Source organism: Mus pahari, chromosome 3 (assembly GCF_900095145.1).
Source record: "Mus pahari chromosome 3, PAHARI_EIJ_v1.1, whole genome shotgun sequence".
NCBI classification, from domain to species: domain Eukaryota; kingdom Metazoa; phylum Chordata; class Mammalia; order Rodentia; family Muridae; genus Mus; species Mus pahari.
Window position 1 is genome coordinate 77,160,058 of NC_034592.1, and position 22,518 is coordinate 77,182,575.

General features: G+C 51.6%; 1 protein-coding gene across 1 annotated transcript in view; it reads right to left on the reverse strand.

The window, feature by feature from the left end:
• Creb3l1 (cAMP responsive element binding protein 3 like 1) overlaps positions 1–13,862 on the reverse strand; it is a 41,697-nt gene extending 27,835 nt beyond the window's left edge. Inside the window, exon 1 of the mRNA XM_021193356.1 lies at positions 13,355–13,862. Coding sequence (XP_021049015.1) covers positions 13,355–13,456 — 102 coding nt within the window. The 5' untranslated portion in view covers positions 13,457–13,862. The remainder of the gene's footprint in view (positions 1–13,354) is intronic.
• Between the last annotated feature and the right edge of the window lie 8,656 nt (positions 13,863–22,518).

Genomic DNA, 22,518 nt, shown 5'->3' on the forward strand with positions numbered 1-22,518 from the left:
CACCTACTCTTTCCTGGGTAGGCCAAAGGTCCCCCACGTTCCTGGCCAATCCCTGCCGTCTTCTAACCAGGCGGCTCCTATGCTGTGGCCCAACTCTGAGGCAGGCGCCAGGCACTGTCTGGACAGGAGGAAGCTATGGCAGTGAGTGGCACTGCCCAGGGCTCAGATTAGCTGTGACTGGCACCACTGAGGGATGGCAGCTCATGGTCTGGCTGCTGAGGAGGCTGGTCCATATGCAGTTGCCAGTGGATGCCTTGGGGACAGCTCAGGGCACTGAAAACCAAGAGCTAGAGCTGGCCCTGGGGACCTCTGGAGAATAAGCAGGCAGTCACCCCCATTGCCCATCATGTACCCACTCATCTACTTTCAGTAAGAGTTCATAGTAAAAACTTGTTTTTCTGTGTTCAGCTCTGCGGACAGAGAGATGAGCAAGCAGGCCTGTATCCCATTCTAGAAAGACTTCTGATATTTGGGAGTGTGATCATTTTCCAGAGCTGTGATCTCTCAAATCCTAAAACAGTTAGGCCATTCCCCAAATTTACCCATAACTCCCAAGTGCCCCTGGACTAGTCTAAGCTCCACAGGGTAGCTTGGAATGACCATGTCGCCTCTGACTAGCTGTGCTTAATCCTGCCCTCAACCCCCTTTCAGACCAAGTCCTCCTGGTTAGTCCAGCATGACCTCAAACTTGTAATCCTCCTGCCTTAGTCTCCTCAGTGTTGGAATGATAGGCATGGAGCCTGCCAGGTTCAGCTCTCATGGGTATAGCCAATGCATTGCACGCTCATGTAGAACACAGGTGTTTAGAGACTGGCTGAGCAGGTGAACGAAGGCACGTGTTAATCAGCTAATGGGCTGAGGCTGCTTCTTCCGTAGTAGGGCGTCCAGGAATGAGTGTCCTGAATTCTGCTCTGCTGCCAGCCTGCTCCTGCTCCAGGCAGAGTTTCCACTGGCTTGGACTCCCTCCCTGGGCTCCTCCCTGGGGAGAGGGGGGTGTGTGCTATACCCATTTTTCACATTGGTCTGGCCCGAGGACATTTTGTGTTTAAGCCAAGACAGACCGGTTCTGTAGGGTCCAGAGCCCCCACTCGGTGTTGGAGAAGCCTCGGGCCAGGTCTTTGAGTATACACGGGGCCTGCTGGGCAGCTGGCTGGATCTGCTCTTTTGGGTTCTGACCAGCTGGAAGTCCCGCAAGGCTGGAGCCTAGCGCTTGGCTCTTCTTGCTGCAGCTCTGCTGGCCTCTCCCCTCTCCTCGGCACAGTCACCGCTCGGCTTCTGGCTTCCTCAAGGCCCAGCCTGTCTGAATCGTCCTCAGGTTTTATTTTTGGAACAACTGGCATTTTTCTCTCCTTATATCCTCCCTTCCTTTTGGGAAGGTGTAGGACCCTGGGGTTCCACTGGGGATCAGGCTATGGCTTTAGTGCCTGGGTTCTGGATCCCTCTAGACCTTCAAAGGGAAACTCCTAACCCAGCAGATGCACCCAAGCCAGATGTTCTGCCTTCTTCCCCCACCCAGTGTGTGACTAATGCCTACCCCTTGTCCTTCTTGAAGAGCACAGCTCTAGCCAAAAGAAAACATGATTTGAAGCACCTTAAGGCCCGCCTCCTATTATTGTGGGGAGTGGCATAGTCATAATCATAAACAGGGTCTGATTCCAACCTTGGTCTGCTATGTGCTGTGTAGCCTGTGCCAGGCAGTTAACCTCTCTGAGCTTGAGTCTTGGTTATGAAGCAGGGGAGCTTCTATCTACAGCCCCAGGCTGCTAGGAAAAGTGAACAAGAAAACATCTGTAAAGTTCATCAATAGTGCAGGGCACACGGAAGGTGCTCATTCAAAGTTAGCTATGGCAGGTGAGGAAAATGGAGGACCAGGGATGGAGTGGACTTGCCCGGGGTCACATCAGTCACGGACTTGAGAACATTATGCATCTCTCTCTAGCCTCCTTTCAAGGAAGAGACTGGCGGGTGCTCTAGGAAGGACTCTCTTGAATCAGTCAGAGGAGCGAGCCTTCGGCCTTCCAGGATGGCTCCCTAGTACCCTAGTCAGGCCCTCTCCAGCCGGCCATTCTTTCCTCTATTGCAACATTGTTTTTTTTTTCTCTCTTTCTCTCTCTGGGTGCCTAGAACTCAGGTTGCACCGGCCTCAGAACTCAGTTGTATGGACTTCAGGCCAGCAGGACTCTGCGAGGGGTGGGGGGAGCACTAGGTCCTGCCTGCCTGACATCAGAGTAGAGAAACTGGAGCAACTCTCAGGCCAGCTGGGGCTCTTCCAGCTCAGCCAGATGTCTCAGGAATGTGCTGAGCTGGGGACTACCTCTCAGCCTCCCTCACCACACCCCACCCTTACTCTGCATCTGCTTGCTCTGGCTAGGCCTCAGCCCCACCCCCTGCCCTTTCTCATCCTATTCTGGAGAGCCTGGCAACCCTCAGACCCTCTCCCCACAGTCCAACCCCCCACCCCAGTCTTCTGGAGGGGGTGTCAAAGGCAAGGGTTCTTTTCTCTGCAGACCCCTGTGGGTTGAGTTGACCTTGTGGGAGCCTAGGCTGTCTGGGAGGGGAGAGTTCTGAGTGGATACAGCATGCCAGACCCCAAATGTGGAACTGATTTGCAGTGCTGGAGAGAGAGGGGTGAGGGCTTTGGGGAGGCAGAGGGTAGGGCTGGGCGTCCACTCTGGGAGAAGATCTCGGGCATCTTGTCCCAGCTGAGGGCTGGGAGATCCAAGGGGTGCTGTGCCAGGCTGGGCTTGGCTGAAGAATGGGATTCAGATCCTTCCAGCACCCCACCCCCCCCCGGACTTCACAGGGACATGCTTTCTCTAGCATCAGAGGGGTCTGAGTTCCTGGATGGGATAGGGGAATCCCATTAGAGTCCTAAGCTTGGGCCAAGAGACAGGGCATTGGTTGGGAGAGACCCCAGCTCTAAATAGGGACAACTTACCCTCCTGCAAGGGTGGAATTGCCTTGGGTTCTGGTGTTATGATGAAAGGGCCAAAGGAACTGGGGACTGCTGCTTCTGACTGGGAGTAGGGGTGGGGGTGGGGGAGGAGGTGTGGGGTGCAGGCAGAGTCACACCAGGTCACAGGGGTCAGTAGATAGGAGGCTGTGATGACAGGAGGAGGAGAAGGACCTGACTCACTGCTGCCTCATGCTACCTTGGGCTTCCAGAAAACTCTGTCCCCTCTTGAGGAAAGCCAGACAGACAGAGATCTAAGATGCCCTAATGGACTCTAGATCTCCTAATACTAAGACAGGTCAAAGTTACTGGGGCCACCACCTGTCGGGGTCAGAAGTATCACAGGCTCCCTACTTTCTGTTGAAAAAAAAAATCTGCATTTCCTAGAATGGGATCAAAGGTGTGAGATAATGGATTCCACAGGAGAGGTAGCCCCCTTCCCCTCTCTCCAGCTTGTAAGATTGTCCCTTCCTTTGCTACACCCTGTGCCTGGAATGTTCTTTTATCTTCTCATCCTATCCCTCCCATCCTCCAAGATTCACCTCACGGGCTGCTTCCTCCAGGAAGCCTGCCCAGATCATTCAGCTCCAAGATTTCTTGCTCCTGTGCTACCATAGTGTGCAGGCTGCTGGCTACTGGTTAATGCCATGCATAACTCTATACACAATGGAACCCAAGTCTCCTTTTAAACGGGAACACTGAGCATGGGACCAGGTAGACGTCCTCACAGTACAGCTGACAGTAATAATAATGGCAAACATGTGTGTGACCGCCCCTGCTCTGCTTCCTTGCCTTCAGGGTCTCACTTAGGCTTCAGAAAATAGAGTAGATACTATCAGAGCCATTGCCTTACAAACCAGGAAACCGGGGCACACAGAGGGATATCCTGCCTGCCCAGCTTTGTGCTGCTTGCAGTTGGTCAAACCACACTGGAACCCAGTCTTGACTCCAGAAACTGATCTTTAGATTCCGAGACATCACTGGCGGCTGACAGAATGGAGGTGGGTTCCTGTTAGTACAGTGTTGTGTACAAAATATGGGCCCCTGCTCCAGGCATGGCATCTACACCCAGGGCCCCAGCTCTGCTCCTTCCCCGGCTTTCCAGCTCCAGAATCCATACAAGCACAGAGCTCTGAGGCCTGGGAGCTTAACCCAAAGAAAGGGGCTTCTATCCAGGTCTGGTGTTGCAGGCCCGTAATCCTAACTATGCAGGAGACCGAGGCAGGAGGATTACAAGTTCAAGGGCCTGCCCAGACTACAGAGTCTTAAGATTTAAAAAGGGAAAAGAGGGCTGGGTCCAGTTGAGTAGCAGAGCACTTGTCTAGCATGAACAAGGACCTGGGGTCAGAACATGTATGAAAGCCTCCACCTAGGACTGGAGAAGGTGACTTGCTTCCCCAAGGGCGGTGGTGGCCAAATGCTGACACCTTTCTTCTCAGACCATGACAGTGTCAGATTGAAAGCAGCGGCAGCAACTGTGTCCTGCAGAGGGCGCTGTGCAAGGCTCTGCACGGGGCCCTCTTCAAGAATTCCTAGTTGGGGGCCAGTAAGATGGCTAAGCTGGTAAGGGTGCTTGACCCCATACGTGTGCACACACACACATGCACTTGCAGACTTTTACATGTGCTTCACAGCATACACACATGTACACTTGAGACAAAGGGAAGGGGAGAGAGAGAGAGAGAGAGAGAGAGAGAGAGAGAGAGAGAGAGAGAGAGAGAGAGATATTTTAGTTGAGTTTTCATGGGAACCCTACCTTTGACCATCTTTCCCACTATAAGCACGAAGAAAAGAAGTCTGAGCTACCATGGTGGCCCACGCCCTTAATCCCAGCACTTGGGGGCAGAGGCAGGAGGATCTCTGCCAGCTTGGTCTGTAGTGCAAGTTCAGAGCAGCCAGGGCTGTTACACAGAGAAACCCTGCTTCAAAACACCAGAAAACAAAAGAAAGAAAGAGAGAAAGAAAAGAGGAAGAGGAGGAAGAGGAGGAGGAGGAGGAAGAGGATGATATGAGGAGGAAGAGGAGGAGGAAGAGGAGGAGGAGGAAGAAGAGGAAGAGGAGGAAGAGGAGGAAGAGGAAGGAGGAGGAGGAAGAGGAGGAGGAGGAAGAGGAAGAGGAGGAAGAGGAAGGAGGAGGAAGAAGAGGATCATATGAGGAGGAAGAGGAAGAGGAAAAGGAAGAGGAAGAGGAGGAGGAAGAGGAAGGAGGAGGAGGAAGAGGAGGAGGAAGAGGAGGAGGAGGAGGAAGAGGAAGAGGAGGAAGAGGAAGAGGAAGGAGGAGGAAGAAGAGGATGATATGAGGAGGAAGAGGAGGAGGAGGAAGAAGAGGAAGAGGAGGAGGAGGAGTCACAGTCCAGCTGCACAAGGCCTGCCAGCCCTCTGTCACCTGTTTTGGACCTGAAGTCTATATAGTTTAGGCCTCATTCCCAGCCCTGTTTGAAGGCTTTTGAGGTTTGAATCTGTCCACAGTGAGTGGGCTTGAGAGCTATGTTTGCTTCTCACCCAAACCCATGCAATTTTGAAGACCATGATATTTGGAACACTGTCTGTTTCTAATGGTGTCTGGTGAATTCCCAGATAGCTATTTTTATTATACTATAGAGTCCACTATAGAATACATGCATTATTGCATGTATTCTTAATAGTTCACACTAGAAAAGTCATCATGGGGGCTGGGAGATAGCTCAGTGGATCAAACCCTTGCTGCACATGTGTGAAGAGCAGAGTCGAGAGCCCCAACGGTTGCATGAGAGTCAGGTAGGTGTGGTGGCCAGCCTGTAACCACAGCACTCCAGAGGTGGGGACAAACTTGCCAGTTTGCCTAGGTGGCCTGGAGAACTCTTGGGTTTAGAGATAGATCACATTTCAGTAGCTAACGTGGACGGAAGTTGAGGGAGACATTCACGCACATCGTGTGCACTTATACCCATACAAATGTGAATATACATGTAGTGTGCACACACACACACACACACACACATACACGAAGGTCATCGTGATAAAGTGGACAGCTGAGGTGAGACACAGTTCAGCACTTGAATGAATGCATGCACGCATAAATGAATGAATCGAAGAACCACCGAAGCTGGGAGTTTTAAGAGTGTGTTTTCCTTCATTGTCCTCCTATAGACTTATTCCTCCTCCACTTCCTCCTTACCCAGCTCTTCTTTGCACCCATTTTTCCTGCCACCACCCACACATCCATTCCTTCCTCTTCCTATTACTCTTTTCTTTCCCTCTTCTCCTCATCCATCCACCCATCCAACTATCCATCCACTCTTTCTCTCCATTCATCCATGTAAACACCCACCTATGCATCCCTCCATCAGCCTACACTATAAATAAATACCTCCTAAGCTCTACAGCTAGAGAATGGCTGAAATTAACGAATGGTCCTCTGCCTTCAGGGAACCCTTAGTGTTTAGCAACGAGGAAGTCAAGGCCCAGAGAGGGAAAGGACTTTGCCTGAGATCACACAGAAAGCTGAGGAATGAGGTGACTGAGGGATAAAGGCGGTTCAGGTCCAAGCAGAGCAGAGCCCACAGGAGCAGGCTGAGTCTGGCTTCCAGCTAGTAGAGCCCTGCAGTCACTGCCTGAGAACTGCCTCCCGGCTCTCCAGGAGGGCCTGAAGGGCCTGCCTCTTGTCTCTGCTGCTTTCATTTTTGTTATTCTTTTGGAAGGGGAAGGAGGAAGCGGCTGCTGCTGTCCAGCTGCTCTGTCGGACCACACATCCCTGCTTAGATGTGTCAGCCTCTTTGTGAAGGGTGAAATGGTTTCTGGGCCAACAGCCAAGGGCCAAGGAAGCATCACTGAATGCTCTGTCCCTGGAGAGCTGGGGGAGGGGCAGACTGAGCCTGGCCACAAGGAAATCCACTCAACTCAGTCAAGTCAAACTCATTGATGATATGGTATATCCAGTTCTCAGGGATCAAGGACTTGCACTTTGCAGGGAAACCGATACCCATGACACACTCCCTTTGAGGGTCAGGGTTCTGGGTCGTGTTCTATTCCTCCCAGCTCCTGAGCCAGACATTCCAACCTCCACATTTTTCCTGCTCCTGGTTTAGGGTCCTGTCACTGACTGTGACTTCCCTGGGTCTGCTCAAGGGGGTTACACAGACTTCCAGCCAAAGCAATGCTCACAGTCTTCACTCAACTCCACCCAAATCTTCCTCCTCCATCCTGCCCCCCTGGAGTGCTGAGACTTCCAGAAGAACAGCCTGTTCTCCAACATCTGGAACTGGTTTCTCCAGAGAGGTTCAAGGGCAAGCCAGGTCTCCGAGAGATGCTCCGGAGGTCCTGGGTATAGAGACTGCAGGAGGTGGGAGGACCCAGTTGGGAGGAATTATTAATGGTCCTATAGAGAACAGAACCCAGCATGGACATAAAGAGAGGGGACAAGAGGCCTGTCCAGGGGCTCCAGCTGTGTACCTAAAACTCTAGGTATCTATGGTGCGGTAAGGACGGCAACCAGGAGAACACAGGCAGAGCCCTTTGGATGCAACCAGAACAAGAAAGCGTGCAAGGGAGCTAATCTCTAGCTATTTCTCTCTGTTCTCGGATTCCCTGGAGCACTCTCAATTTGAAGAGAGTTGTACACCCTCTCTGAGCCTCCTTTTCTCGTCTGCACAAGGAATGGAATGCTGGTTAGATGCTCAGGCAGAAGGTAGAGATGGTGCTGCCCGCTGAAATGCTTCTCAATCGAGCCTTCACCACCAGGTGTGGAAGACACCGGGGAGGGCATGCAAGGTCACTTTGGAGAAACCTTGCAAAACCTCTAACTTGTCTTCAGGCCCTACAAGGTGTCTGCTCTGTCATGGTGTCAACCAGTGTCCACATATAGGAAGCAAGAGAAGTCCTGGGTGAATGTGTATTGCTGTCATGAGTATGGCCATGACAAGGACTCCAATGCCTTAGCCTCATGGGAGTGACAAAAGCTTCTCCAGGTGAGTCTCAGAGGGATGGCAAAGCCTTCCTCAGGTCGGAGTGTCCCTGTTGATAGTGTGCGCAGAAAACTGTAGCTTACTCTCCCCTGGTTGGTCACAGCCTGAAGACTGCTGCCCTACAAGAATATTAGTTAAGCCAGCCTCCAGCTGTGTATAATAACCCTGGCTCCTAGTTCAGCTGTATGTTATAAGCCAGTCTCCTTGTTTATCTGTATGCAATGACTCTGCCTCTCTGCTCAACTGTAGATAATAAACACACTGAGTTTCCAGGACACTGCTGCTTGTCCATCAGAGAGCCAAGCCATTGAATCCCAGCTTTTCTGTATCTACATGGACACATGTACCTGTCATTTCTTAATTTTTTGACTGCTGCAGTTAGGTCACATCTAGGGAGCTACACAGAGCGTGGTATCCATTCCCTCTGTTTTCTGGATTTCTCATTTATCGATGGGTAGCGATTTAGACCTGGGTGGGTCTCCTTCATTGAAGGAACCCTGGGATCTACCAACATGCCTCTCTAATCCCAAGCCATTGAAGGGATGGACATGTATATAGTGAATGAGAAAAAGACTTTCTGGCAGACACAGGAAGGCTTAGGGGCAGGCGAGGTTTCTCTGGGCACCCCAGCACACTCGGGGTTGGCCAGGTCAGGACCTTGAGGCTCCAGGGCCCCTTCTGGAATTTCCTGCATGGCCCGTGAGCTCTCGGCTCTGGGGCATTCTCATTGTTTCTAAACAGCTTTACCTTAAAAGAATTTTCTTTGCAAACACAGTAAATCCTTGACTAGTGCAAAGTCCTCTGCAGTGTGAAGAAACCTGTGCTTCTGCCTCATCTCCAGGCTCAGGCTCAGATGAAGTGGGCAGATCTCTGTGTCTGGGGGGCTCAGAAACAGGTACCCCATCTCCCGTGGGTCTCCCGCAGTCTGCTGTGTCACCTTTATTCTTGCTGCTTGGGACGGCAGGTCCATCCGCCTGAAATGTATCCCATTTCACTGACTCTACAAACAAATAGCTCCGTGTTCTACATAATTTGGAAGTGGTGGGTTGGATTTTGCATTATTGTAGAGTTTTACTATGGCCGGGGCCTATTTTGCGTCACAATACTATGCGGAGGGTTTATGGCAATGTATAAAATTGATATGGTCTCTGCTTTTATGGGACTTCTTCATGGAGGAAATATATAAAAAGTCAATAAAACAGCTGCAGACTGGGATTCGGGCCATGAAGAAACCAGAAGGAAGGGCATGGAAAACAGCAGGGTCCCGGGCATCCGAGCTGAGGGTGGGGTGCGGAGGTGGGATGAAGGACTTGAGGCAGAGCATTGCAGACGGCAGGACCGGCTTGGGGAAAGGCCTGAGTTAGTAGTACCACAAAAGGACCACAGCTTTAGGTAGCTGAATGTAGGTCTAAGTGACCTAGAACTACCTGAGAAAGAAGGAACAGAAGAAGACCCAGGCTCAAAGTCTGGCTCAGGAGCCACAGGTTCAAATTCCCTACAGTCCAACCAACTCTAGGAGACTAGGGCCTGAGGGGCCACGGGCAGATTATGGCAATGCCTCCTAGCAGTGCCCACTCTTTGGAAACCATGGTGATATTCTCTGTAAAGCCCAGAAGCAACACCCGCCGCAGGACTCTGATGGCAGGGAGCAGGTGGATTTAGCATCCTCGACTTTTCTCCCTAAAACTTATAGAGGCTAAGGGAGCTGGGGAGCTGGCTCAGTCAGTAAAAGTCTTTGCCGCATAAGCATGAGGACCTGAGTTCGATCCCCAGAACCCACCCAGGAGCGCACACTTGTAATCAGAGTGCTAGGAAGGTGGAGGCAGGCAGGTTCCTGGGGCTGGCCGGCCAGTCTAGCCTACTTAGTGAGCCCCTGGCCAGGGAGAGACAGTCTCAAGAGTTAGGTGGTTCTGAGGAGGGAATCCTCTCATCCCCCCCCACACCGGAGCACACACCTGCATACCCCACCACATAGCATAGTTGGAGTCTGACCTGAACCTCGTTCATCCATTTACACATCTATCAATGGTTGACCTACACCTTGTACGGAGCTCTGTCGGGCACTGGGATAAAGGAGGCAGATGAAGCCCCTGGCTCTCAGGAGCTTGTTTCCTCAAAAGTTGGGGAAGGAAAAAAAAAAAAAAAAAGTAAAAATAAGCAAACCATGGACTCCAAACTCAAGTGTTTGAGAAGCCCTCACTATTGAATCAAAACTCTGAGATTTTGATTTCCCAATGAGTTTTTTTTTTTTAATTTATTTTTTTCTCGTAGGTTCTAAGGCCATAGTGCCTTGGCCCTTCTTTTGGTCAGAATGCGCACGCGCACGCGCGCGCACAAACATACACACACACACACACACACACACACACTGTCGAAGGCTGCAGAAAGCCCACCCACACAGGCACATCCAAACACACATACTTCTCTAATCTCCCCAGATCCTCTAAAGGCTGGGGGTGGGGGCCTGTTGACTTTCCACTTCAGCATTAGTGCAGAAGTCAGGCTGGGAATGTGGGGAGCAGTGATCGGCCTGACCTCCCTCTAAACCCCTCCTCTGGGCTAGTCCTGGGGTCCCCTCACCCCCACACCTGGCCTTCCCAGCTGCGAGAGGTACATGGGTGTGTTGAGCAAACATCCTTGCAACTTCCTGCTGCTCCCCTGTGAGACAACAGAACCCCCCTCCCTGCTCCCCCTCTTCCTCCTCCCCACACCTCCCAGCTGGGGTTTCTCTGGAATCCTGAGTCAGTTCCCTGGAGAGAAACCAGAGATATCCCTTTCTCCTGGCCAGAGATAAGGCACGCACAGACCCTCTCTCCTTCTGTTCTTCCATGCCAGTTATCTGAGTCCAGACTCTTTCTTGCACGCACAGGGCTAAAAGGACCATAGGGTGCTGCAAGAGAGCTGAAGAACAGTCACTTAGGAGCTGTGGGAGGGCAGAGAGGCTGGAGGAGGAGAAGCCCTGCACCTCTGGCGAGAAGGACCGCTGTTCTGGTCTAAGGGGGCCTCTAAAGTTGCATAGGCCTCATCTCTATAAGAGGAAGAAGGCCTCAGAGGCAACGCCAGCACTAGTTACCTGCAGGCATGCCTGCTGGACTCCCTGTGTCCCGGCCCTGCCTCTAGCAAAGGGAGTGTAAGTCTTCTCAGTTGTAATCAGGAGAAACTGGCTTTCCCTTTTCGCTTTTAGTGCAATGGTGGTGGTGGTGGGCACATGGAGTCCCCATGTAGCTTTAATGGCCCACATTGGGGATTTTCAAGGACAGTGAAGACACAAATTTCCATCTTCCAAGTAGACACATCCTTCCCATCCTTATCCCTGGACCCCCTCTCTCTGGAAATAGAAGACCCAGGGAAGGAATGGGACTCACTCGAAGTCACTCAGCAACTCCCAGCTGAGGGTTTCTGTCCCTTTCATTCAGTGCATGGAAGAAGTCAGGTCTCTTCCTTGGCAGGCCTTAATCTACAGCATCTTTATGTTACTCTTCTAACCAAGTCCTTACAATGATGCTACAGGGAACAATGTTCTCCTATTACAGATAAGGGAATCGAAGCCCTGAAGAGTCTATGAGAACAGCTCCATTAGCTGGTGGCAGAAGCAGAGGCAGATGCAGAATTCCCATGTTCTAGCCAGGAGAGGAGCCTTCTCCTCCTAGAAACCTCTTCCCCATGACTGTCCGACCCTGGTCCAGACGAGGGCCCCGGCCCCAGCTGGCCGTTCCCTCCTGGTGTCCCACTGCGCATCAGGACTTCTTTCCTGCACCGAAGCAAGGCCCAGAGGAGCAGCTACAGAGCAGAGCAGGCTGCAGAGTTCATTGAGAAGAAAGCCCAGCTCAGTCGGTCCCCAGCTGCACTGTCCCCTGGAGCCTGGGCCCTAACAAACCTCTTTCCCTCTGAGCAGAATCTTTTACGTGCTCCAAGAGGGCTATGTGGTCCCTCCAAACGCTGTTGTTTTACTCCTGGGAAGCATCTAGAACCATCCTTAGGGAGCATTGGCCCGGTTTCCCCCCATTTTACAGATCAGGTAATAGAGGCCTGAGGGGGAAAGAGAGAGAAGCATGGCCCAGGCTCACAAGGGAAACAGAGGCAGGATGAGGGTGTTGCCACTTCTAAGACAAAGCATCTCTCCTAGTTCCTTCCATCTGATGTAGAAGACTAAGACTTGAACAACCTCCTTCAGACAGCAAGGCCGGGACATGCTACTTGAGAATGTCTGGGAGATCTGTCACCCCATGACTGACGGTGACAAGAATCAGGCTGAGCGGGACACTCAATGAAGGACATATAAGGCCTTTGCCTGCTAAAGTTTTGTTAGTGCAAGAGGTAGAGAGGAACAGGTGGGAACCCACGTGCTTGGCCTCCCGTGTGTGTGTGTGTGTGTGTGTGTGTGTGTGTGTGTGTGTGTGTGATGGAGGGGTGTGCAACGGTGGCTCATTCTATGATGGCGGTGGGTTCCCAGAAGATTCTCCAAACAGCCCATGTTTCTTCAGGATGAGCCCCTGAATCCCGTTCTCCACCCCCCCCGTGTGTGTGTGTGTGTGTGTGTGTGTGTGTGCGCGTGTGTCTGTCTGTCAGTCATGCTCCTCCTCCATCAAGTCTTTAGGGCTGAGCCCGAGTGAAAGAGAGAGAAAGGAAAGAAGAGAGAGCCACGTTTCCTTAGAAAAGAAGGGGAAAGGAGAGGGAAGGAAGATAACTTCATAGTAGGGAGCAGTCATGAAGCCACAGGGAGAGACAAAGTTAGCAGAACCACACGGCACAGTGGCCAGGAGACATACTGATAGGAAAAAAAAAAAGGTCTTCTGAAACGTCACCCGGTGCTTCCCTGACCCACCACCCCCAAATGGCTTGCCGGGAGGGAGGCCAGAGCAGGGCTCCTCAGTTTCTGGGTCTGGCTCAGCATCTGGGTCTGCCTCTGACCCCCTAGAAGCTTTGGGCGTCTGGCCTGGGAAAGCTCCCCTGTGCGCCCCCAGGCGGAGATACAGCCTCAGAGCTACCGAGGCCCCAAAGAGGGCGCAGGAAAAGAGCTCCTCTACTTTGCGCCCAATCTTGTCCCAGAACCTTGGGGTGGGTGGAGGGCGGATGGAAGACTATGGGCTGACTATGCCGCGCGCGGGCTGTGGGGTTTGGGGTGGGGATTGGTGTCTCATTAGTTTATGTCCGAGATTCAGAGGCCCCTTACGCCTCCTTGTCCCCCTTCCTAGAAGCCAGAGGCCAACGTGTTCTTGGATTGAGTCCCCAGGAGTGGTGTGAGGCGATAGCTGCGAGCCTATGCTCTAGGTTCCTGGTCTAAGAGGGGCGTCCAAGGAACTAGTCGTCCTATCTTAAAACCCTAGCACGTGTCCATCCAGGGGACCCTGAACTGAGCCCCCTCTTTGGCTCTTGCGGGTCTTTGCGGGGTTCCAGGCGCTCTGTGGAGAGGGGTGAGAATTGTGTGCAAAGGGGAACCGAGACCCTTTCGTTCTTACCGCATTGTTGAGGAAATCCGACTCATTCAGGTCTCCCAAGTCCAGGAAGCTGGATCCCGGGAACAGCCTGTCGGCCGGGAAAGGTTCCAAGACCGCGTCCATCGCGCCGGGTTCCAGGGGACCCCTTCGGGCTGAGCTTTCCTCACTCCAGGGCGGCGGCGAACCCCGCACCGGGCTGCGGCTGGGCGCGGGCAGGCGGCCCGGGGGGCAGGTCCGGGCGAGCCCCGGGGGAGGAGCGGTGGGGGTGGCGCGGGTCGGGGGCGCTGGGGGGCCTTAGGGCAGCGGCGCCGAAAGCACCGTGGGCTTTCAGCCGACTCCTCCTCCTGCTCCTCCCGGGGCGCAGCTGGCTTCCATGGGGAGCCCGGGGGTGGGGCCGATGCTGGAGGAGCCCCCCAGGCCGGGCGGGAGCCAGGGGTGGGGGAGCACAATGCTCCCCCGAGGATGGGTGGCTGCCGAGTCGCAGAGATCTCTCTGGGTCTCTTCCTCCGCGCGGCTTCTGTCACTTTCCGGAGTCTGAAACTGGGAACCCCGGGCTGGTTAACCCAGCTGGCCCGGGCGCCACGCCCCCACATCAATATTCACGATAACTCAATATTAATGAGTAGAGGGCGTGGCTGGGGCTTCGTCGCCTCTCCTTTAAAGAGATATGTGTCTGTTAGGTTTCCTTGGCAGGCTCAGCCCTCTGAATGCTCAAATAAGGGGATGAAGGCAAAATTATCCTGGAAACCGTTGGCTTCATGAAACCTGGACGGCTTGTGAAGGCTTTACAAGCCACGATTCTGTAAACTGAGGACTGACTAGGAAGCCAAATTCGCCAAATTCGCCAAATTCTTCCCTTTTCTTCCTTCCTTCCTTCCTTCCTTCCTTCCTTCCTTCCTTCCTTCCTTCCTTCCTTCCTTCCTTCCTTCCTTCCTTCCTTCCTTCCTCCCTCCCTCCCTCCCTCCCTCCCTCCCTCTTTTCTTTCTTTCTTTCTTTTTAAAAAAATAGTTGTAGGCCTGGCTGGCCTGGAACACTCTCTGTAGACCAAGTTGCCCTCAAACTTAGTTTCCCCCTTGCTTCTGTCAGGTGCACCACAGTGTCAGGCTTTTTCCAGTTTGATACTAAACCCTGAACTAAACCAAAGTCAGCGAATTCTGTTTCAAACTATCCTCCCTGGGCTGGAGAGATGGATGACGAAAGAATCTGTTCTTTCAGACTCAGAAAATACCTTCCCCCAATGGTGTGTGTATGTGTGTGTGTGTGTGTGTGTGTGTATGTGTGTGTGTGTGTGTATGTGTGTGTTCGCACGGGGCGGGGCAGGGTCTTATGTCCTATTTTTGTTGCTATCTATCAATCATCTATCTATTTGGTTTTTTGAGACAGATTTCTCTGTGTAGTTAGTCCTCACTGTCATGGAACTCACTCTGTAGACCAGGCTGACCTCAGACTCACATAGATCAACCCGCCTCTGCCTCCTGAGTGCTGAGATTAAAGTCATGCACCTTGCCTGGCCACACACCCAGTTTTCTGTAGTGCTGGAGATCACACCTGGGGCCTTCTGCCTCTCTTCCAATTGTGTCACATCTCAGTTCTTGACTTTATTTAGTCTCCATCAACGAGCTCTCATGCTCTTGGCTTCTGTGTCACCTCCCCTGGGAAGCCTTCCTTGAAGGCCCAGATGGGAGCATTCACCATCCCTGTACAGGCTCCGGGCACAGGTGCTCAGCACGGGTCCCATGCCTTTCAGCCTTTGTTTGCACAGTTGACTGTGACCCTGCTGGACTCCAAAACCTGTCAGAACAACAGGCAATCCAGTTCTCCTGCAGGCAGAGGCATGCGTGCAGCGCCCCCCCCCCCCATCAGCCATTAAGCCTCTAGATGTTCTTCAGAGCAGGATGTAGGAGGATGTGAGTGTGGCGAGCCACAGTGCTGTCCAGTCACCTGACACGCCTTGGCCCCTTGGACTCATTACTTAAGTAGCCTGCTGCTTCGACAACTTAATCTCTTAAAAGGGCTGATAAACAATCTCTCAGCACCTGAACAAGGGAAAGTGCCTCAGAACGGTGCTCCTTAGAGGGCTGGGTCTACTGTTTCCTGCCCAGAGTTATGCATGGGATTAAGTGTGTCCTCCTTGCTTGAGTATTTAGCTCGGGACCTTTAAGAAGTAAAGATATCATCATCGCAGCTCAGCCGTATCCATTGCCGAAAATCATCACCTGAGACCAAAGCTGTTTGCTAGCCAAGAGCCTGTGAGCAGGCAAGTGGCTTTGCTCTACTCCCAGCTCATGGCCTAGATGACAGAGTTCTGGACCCTCTAGTCTATCACATGACCACTGGCGCCAAGGCTTCCTCCAGAGTCTGCTACTGAGAAACTAGCATGGGGCCCAGTGTTCTAGAGCCTGCTCATCAGCACCCTGAAGAGTTAGGCTGAACCTGAAAGACATCAGTTCTATCCACAATGGTAGATAGAACTAAGTGAGGTCATGGGTCAGCTGAGGACCCATGAGGACCCATTAAAACAGGAGAGTCACTGACCCTTCTCGCAGGAAAAGGGGCTTTACCCTGCCCCGGTGGACAAGACTGTCTCTCATGGGTGAGTCTGTGGAAGCAGGTGTCTGGAGTCCTGGCTCCTGTGCCAGGGTGCCTGTGGGCTCCCAGGAGGGGCAGAAGTGTCCCTCTGCCTGAGGTTGGCTGGAAATTGTGCCAGTGTCCCCCCCACCCCCAGGTCTCTCTGTAATTAGAGACATAGGGTACCATTTAAGTGATTGGGGAAGATTATATAGTTTAGGATAAGTAGGATTAAAGTGCCCAGTGTCTCCTTATTCTTATCCAGGTGAACACCCCAGGAAACCATTGAAAGTAATCCTGGGGAGGTTTTCTAGTTCCTGTGCCTCCTGTGGAGTCTGAGAAGCAAGGTCTCCCAGGAGGAATTCTGGTGGCAAAGGTGGGCGGGGGTTGGGAAGGGCTAAGAAGGAAAAGCAGGCGAGCAGGGAGAAGCAGAACTTCCTGGAATAAAGGGAATGGCAGAGTCCAGCCACGATAAGGATGCCTGGCCCCTTCTGTTCACACTTAAAGTGTTACCACCCGGGGCCTGCTACTAGCATCCCAGGTCTAGGTACTTGAGATTAGTTGGGGTGGGCTCTTCAAAGACATCTCAAAGAGCTATGAAGAAATAAAATAGTCTGACATGGCCTTGTGGGTAAGGAAGGCCTCTGTGAGCAGTGTAAACTCAGAGCCAGATCATGAATTTAGATCATCTGGGGGTGAAGTGGAGGGAAGAGTATTTCGGGCAATGGGAGAACAGGGTGTGGCACTTGGTGGGATGGGGCAGTGGGGTGTGCTACCGTTGTAAGGAATGTGGAGCCCCGATGTGGACACGAACTTGCTCTCATTACACGGAGGCAGAGGCTCTAGTCTACAAAAACACTGGTAAGGACAATTCCTGTTCTGATAAAAGCCTTCCTCCTCTCCCCTCTCCCCTTCCCCAGTCCAGGGAGGAGGTGGTCAGAAACACACCCCTTTTATCCTAAGTGGACCCCGGGGGGCCTTGTGAGTGCTAGGCGAACTTGTTCTCATGGAGCTCAGCTTCTCCTGGAAAGGAGCCTGGCGACACACAGGACTGCTGCTCTGTAGCAGTGGTGGCTCCAGCTGCGAAGCAAAAGCCTCCCTGCATAAGGACATCTCCACACGGTTAGTGTCAGTGACGCACAGGAGGAAAAGGGCAAAGATAAGTCTCCTGTCTGTCCTGGGCCTGAAGGTCAGGTGGAGAGTCAGGCGCTTGCCGGCATGCAATGCACTGGTGTGTGTGTGTGTGTGTGTGTGTGTGTGTGTGTGTGTGTGGTCACACAGACACTCTGGTGTGTCACCACCCTTCTCTAAGCCTCAGGTTCTCAATGTGTAAGATAGGGGATGAGGTAGTGATCCCTCCTAGGGTCCTTCTTTAACAATTATCTTCCAAACGAGGGGTTGGGAACCTAGAGTGCTAGGCCAAGTCTGGCACTCGGAAGACCAGGTAGGCAGGCTTTCCAGACTCGGACCAGGAGCCACCTGGAGGGTGGCAGGTGGGTGTTTCTTGTGGCTGGCAAGCCCCGGGTGGTGGGAAGGTCACCCAAAGTAAACCTGCCTTGTTTGCCTGCATCGTAAAGGAAAAACGTTTTGGCACACTTGAGCAGGAACTTGTGGGGAATGAAAACATATTCATCCTGGAGCTCAGACTGACTTCCGGGGTGCAGATGGGGGCCCTTTGTTCTCTGTGGTTCTCTAGGACGGGCTGCAGGGCTGTTTTTCCTCTGTCTCCCTTTTGGGGCTTAACTTGGATCTTTGGAGTGGCACCCTGCCAGGAAAGGAGGGTGGTTTCTAACTCTGGCTGTCACACATCTTAGCGTCCCCTTCTCCACACCCTTGGCCTGTGTCCCGCCCTCTCTCCACCCTGACCTATGCGTTTCCCTGACATTTACTGAGGTTTTGCCTTGTGCCTCGCACTAAGTTTTTTAGCTGTGTTATTTGGTTCAATTTTTTAAAAAAGATTTATTTATTATATGTAAGTACACTGTAGCTGTCTTCAGACATTCCAGAAGAGGGCGTCAGATCTCATTACAGATGGTTGTGAGCCACCATGTGGTTGCTGGGAATTGAACTCAGGACCTCTGGAAGAGCAGTTGGTGCTCTTAACCTCTGAGCCATCTCTCCAGCCCCTTGGTTCAGTTCTTGAGACAATCTTGCACGACAAGTTCTGGGTTTTTCTGACTCTGTTTCTTTTCTGACCTGCTTCTTTGCACACACGTCAACACCACTGAAGTCAAGTGTGTAACTGATGGTGTTACAGTTCAGTGGACAGTAGAAGCCCCTGCTATGTGTTAAAGGTAATGGTGTTTCATATCACAGATGCCACCTTAGATCCAGGGAAGTGATACTGTCATGATGGCCAATCTATAGACGAAGAAACCTTTCTTTTATGGGTGACTGGGGCCTAGGACCATGGCTGGCTTGCCCCAGCCTTAAGAGGCAGAGCTAGGACTGTTAACCTATGACCCTTTCCACTCATCCCAGAAGAACTGCATTCGCTCACTGGGGAAAGGGCTAGAAGAGCCTTCGAGCGTCTTGGGCAGCCAGTGAGTCACAGGTACTTTCCCTTTGAATTGGCTTTAAAGATAGATCTTTTCTCCTCTTTAAATTCTCTGAAGACTGAAGTTCTTTGACAACTAAGAAAACATTTGCCTCCGGTCCAGTGCCCTTTCCTGGTAACCGGTTTCACGTTTTTTCCCCTGGATTTCGCTCTACCGTCCTGGACTGGAGGCAAGTCCGCCTCCTTGGCCCTCTGTCTGCTGGGGAACAGCTCCACCCGCTTCCTCTTGGTCTCTAGCTTTAAATTCACAGTCCTCTGCACTGCCTGGAGTCGCCTGCACCCAGCCCCTCTCCTAGATGCTTGCCTAGCCCACACCACTTGGCTCCATCTCTCAAGGACATCCACTCCAGCCTCCTGGTTCTTCCTGCCGCCTTCGTCTCTTTAAGTCTAAATTGTGGAGAGAAAAAAAATCAACAGAGCCACTTATTTCCTCCTGTCCCATAAGGGACACTCCCCTGAAATCCTGCCCCACCTAGGACTGGCAGAGCAATAACTGTGGGGCTGAGAGGAAAGACAACAGTAAAGAAAGCTGGAGGCATGCCTCTGCTGTGAGCGCCAGCGCTGACCAGGCCTCAGTTTCCCAACCTCTGGTGAGACTGAAGTGGCTTATTATGGGGAAACTTCCAGACAGTCTCAGGCTTTCAGGTCAAAGACTTTGCTAAAATCTTAGCCTGTTCAGAATCAGCACAACAGGGACAGTGGACAAGGGAGGTGAAACCGGCTCTTGCCATAGTCTCCCTGCAAAATGCCTGTATAATACCGGACGATCCTGGTTCCTCCCCTTGACTGAGGCAATGTTAACTTGACCTCCCTCTCTTCAGAGTACAGATATGACTCTGTGTGCAAGGGGTCCTATGTGCTGTGATTATCTGGAAGTTAGCATGCAGCCCATGGTGCACACATGGGTGAAGAATAGCCGTGGTCAGAAAGGTGTGGCCCTAGGCTAAGTGAGGGGCTTATACCGATTGTGTGCTACCAACATGTGTGGACACATGTCTCTCTGTGTGTGTATGTGTGTGTGTCTGTGTGTGTCTCTGCGTGTGTCTATGCCTGTGTGTCTGTGTGTGTGTATATATGTATGTGTGCCTGTGTATGTCTGTGTGTGCATGTGTGTGTCTGTAAATGTGCGTGTGTCTGTGTGTGTGTCTGTGCCTGTGTGTGTCCATGTGTATGTGTGTGTGTGTGTATGTGTGTGTACCTGTGTATGTCTGTGTGTGCATGTGTGTGTCTGTAAATGTGCGTGTGTCTGTGTGTGTGTCTGTGCCTGTGTGTGTCCATGTGTATGTGTGTGTGTGTGTATGTGTGTGTACCTGTGTATGTCTGTGTGTGTATGTAAGTGTGTGCATATGCCTATGAAGGAGAAAGCACCAACTCTCACATCTGTACGCATGCTCCTGCCAGTGTGTGCAGCTGCAGATCTGGTTTCCATCTTCTCCCAGCATGCAGCAGGGCTGGGGAGACTGAGTGGAATATTAATTGTGCTTTTGCATGTGGCTGGCCTCCATGAGTGCGGTGGTCGGAGGGAGCAGCCTGGAGCTATGTAGGGAATGAGGGGAAGCCACAGCTTCTGAGCTCCTGGGATTGATGTATGTTCTGAGGTGGAGGCTAAGCCCAAGTGGCTGGTAGGTGGGTGGGGGCTTCTTGGGACCTAAGATCAGGGGACAGCGAAGTTTACAGAGATTCTCACATAGAATCACAGGTGATAACATGGAACCAACCCAGAGGAGACAGTCTGGCTGAACAATAAGTAATGGAATCCTTATTTGCCTGTGAGATCTCACAGAAATCCTTTAAGAGTTCTGGTTCTCAATCTGTGGGTCATGACCCATTTGGGGGACGGAACAGCCCTTTCACAGAGGTCCCTAAGACCATTGGAAAACACAGATATTTACATTATGATGCATGACAGTAACAAAATTACAGTTATGAAGTAGTAACAAATAATCTTATGATGGGGGTGGGTCACCACAACATAAAGAACTCTATTAAAGGACCACAGCCTTAGGAAGGCCGAGAACCACTGCTCTAGGGAGAAGATAGCGTCAGCAGGAGGAAAGAGGGAGGAAGGGAGAAATAAGTAGATACATATTAGCAATTACTGTATGCCAGCCACTCTGATGGTCACTGTCAAGCACTTTAACTCATAAACTCCCAAAGAACAGAGAAGATGGCTTGTACTCTGAGGGCGCCCCCTCCACTCCTGTAACATCCATCCCACCTTGTAACTCATCTGAACTTAAGAAGGCCCAGGCAAGGTTTTTCTTCTTCTGCTGCTGCTGAGCCTATGTTAAATCAAGTGGATTTTCTATGTTAAACCAAACGGATTTTGAAGCCCCAGCATTTCTCTCCTTCTTGACTCGGCTGAGTGGAAGCTCAGAGCTGAATTTGCAGAGGTTCACCTTGTGTAATGGAATCTCACGCATGCGCATGCCACTCGCTGCGCTGCGCCTTGATCTGATACTCTTATCTCCTCTTTTCCATATTATTTTCTATTAAAAACCATCCAAGGCTAAAAAGATAGCTCAGAGTATGTATGCTCTTGCAGAGGACCCACAGAGGGCAGCTCAAATTTGCCCGTAACTCTGGTTCCAGGTGCTCCAGTGGCGTCTTCCGGTCTCCTGGGGCACCTGCACATACAGGTACACATACGACCCCACGTACAAATAATCAAAAATAATAAAAATAGATCTTTTAAACAACAACAACAACGCGCTTCATCAGTTCAATCGTGAGCATCACTTCTCCAAGGTAGCAGTGAGCCTGAGAGTCACAAATGTTTTTACTTCATAAAGAAAATGAGACTCCGGGAGGTTATATTTGTCCAAGGCTACCCAGATATTAAACAAGAGAGTTGGAAATTTGATTTTAATGTCATTTTTTCCACTGCATTATTAGCCTTTGGGACTGGACCAAGCACAGGTAATCAGGGGTCTCTCTGGCATGCTGGGGGAGGGGGAGGCAAGACCTTGGCAGACATAGTCTTTACCTCTCCCCAGTGTTTGCTAGGCGGAACCACTGGATAAGCAGGTCCAGGTGGAGGTTTCTCTGATACCGTGTGCATCAGATCCTAGGGGCCTTGGGCATACTCCATTTTAGGGATTAGCCCTAACCTCTGTGGCTGTGTAGAGCAAACAGAGACCCAACAGTCTTGGCCGTGGCAATCACCATAACGGGAAATATACATTACAAAGTCAGGAATGATCTGAGCACCCAGGAGGGTCAGTAGTTCAAGGCCAGCCTTGGCTATGTAGTGAGTTTGAGGTCAGGCTGGGCTACATGGGACCCTGACTTCAAAATGCTGAACCAACTACCACCACCAGCAGCAGTAGCAGCAGCAGCAGCATTTAAAGAGCACATGTACCTTCCAGATGTTTATGGGAACTCAGAACTGAGGGCACCAATTCCTTAGGGAAAGTGGATGGAATGGATGCATTTGTCTGTGACTGTGTGGCAAGAAAGCAACAGGTGTTCAAAGATCAAGGTAGGGTGCCCATGTGTGCATTCTGAAACTCAATCTTGAGCCCTCCTGTTAGGCCCACCCACCTGGAGCCTCTTTCTGGCTGGCCCACCCATCTAGAACCTCTACCTAGCTGGAAGAGGACCGGGGCTCCCCAGGGAGGCCTTCCATGTGCTTATGAAATGGAATGCACCCCCACCCCATCTCTCTCTCTCTCTTTGTCTTTCTGTCTGTCTATTTAAAATATATAGCCATGAGCCAGGCATACTGGCTTTAATTCCAGCATTCAGAGGCTGAGGTAGGCCTGTGAACTCTATGAGTTCAAGGCCAGCCTAGTCTACATAGTGAGTTCCAAGACAGTCAGGGCTTCATAGAGAGAACTTGTCTCAACAAACAAACAAACAAACAAAATGAACAAACAAAAAATCCAATATAGATAGATATAAGTGTAGGTGTAGATATCTATGTAGCTGAAGTCACCTCAATGCACATATGGGGCTTTGAGAATGGCTTTCAAGCCATCATTCTCCTGCCTCAGCTTCTTAAGTCCCAGGATCATGTATACATGTACCACCAGGCCCAGCCAATTTCTCTCTCATAGGG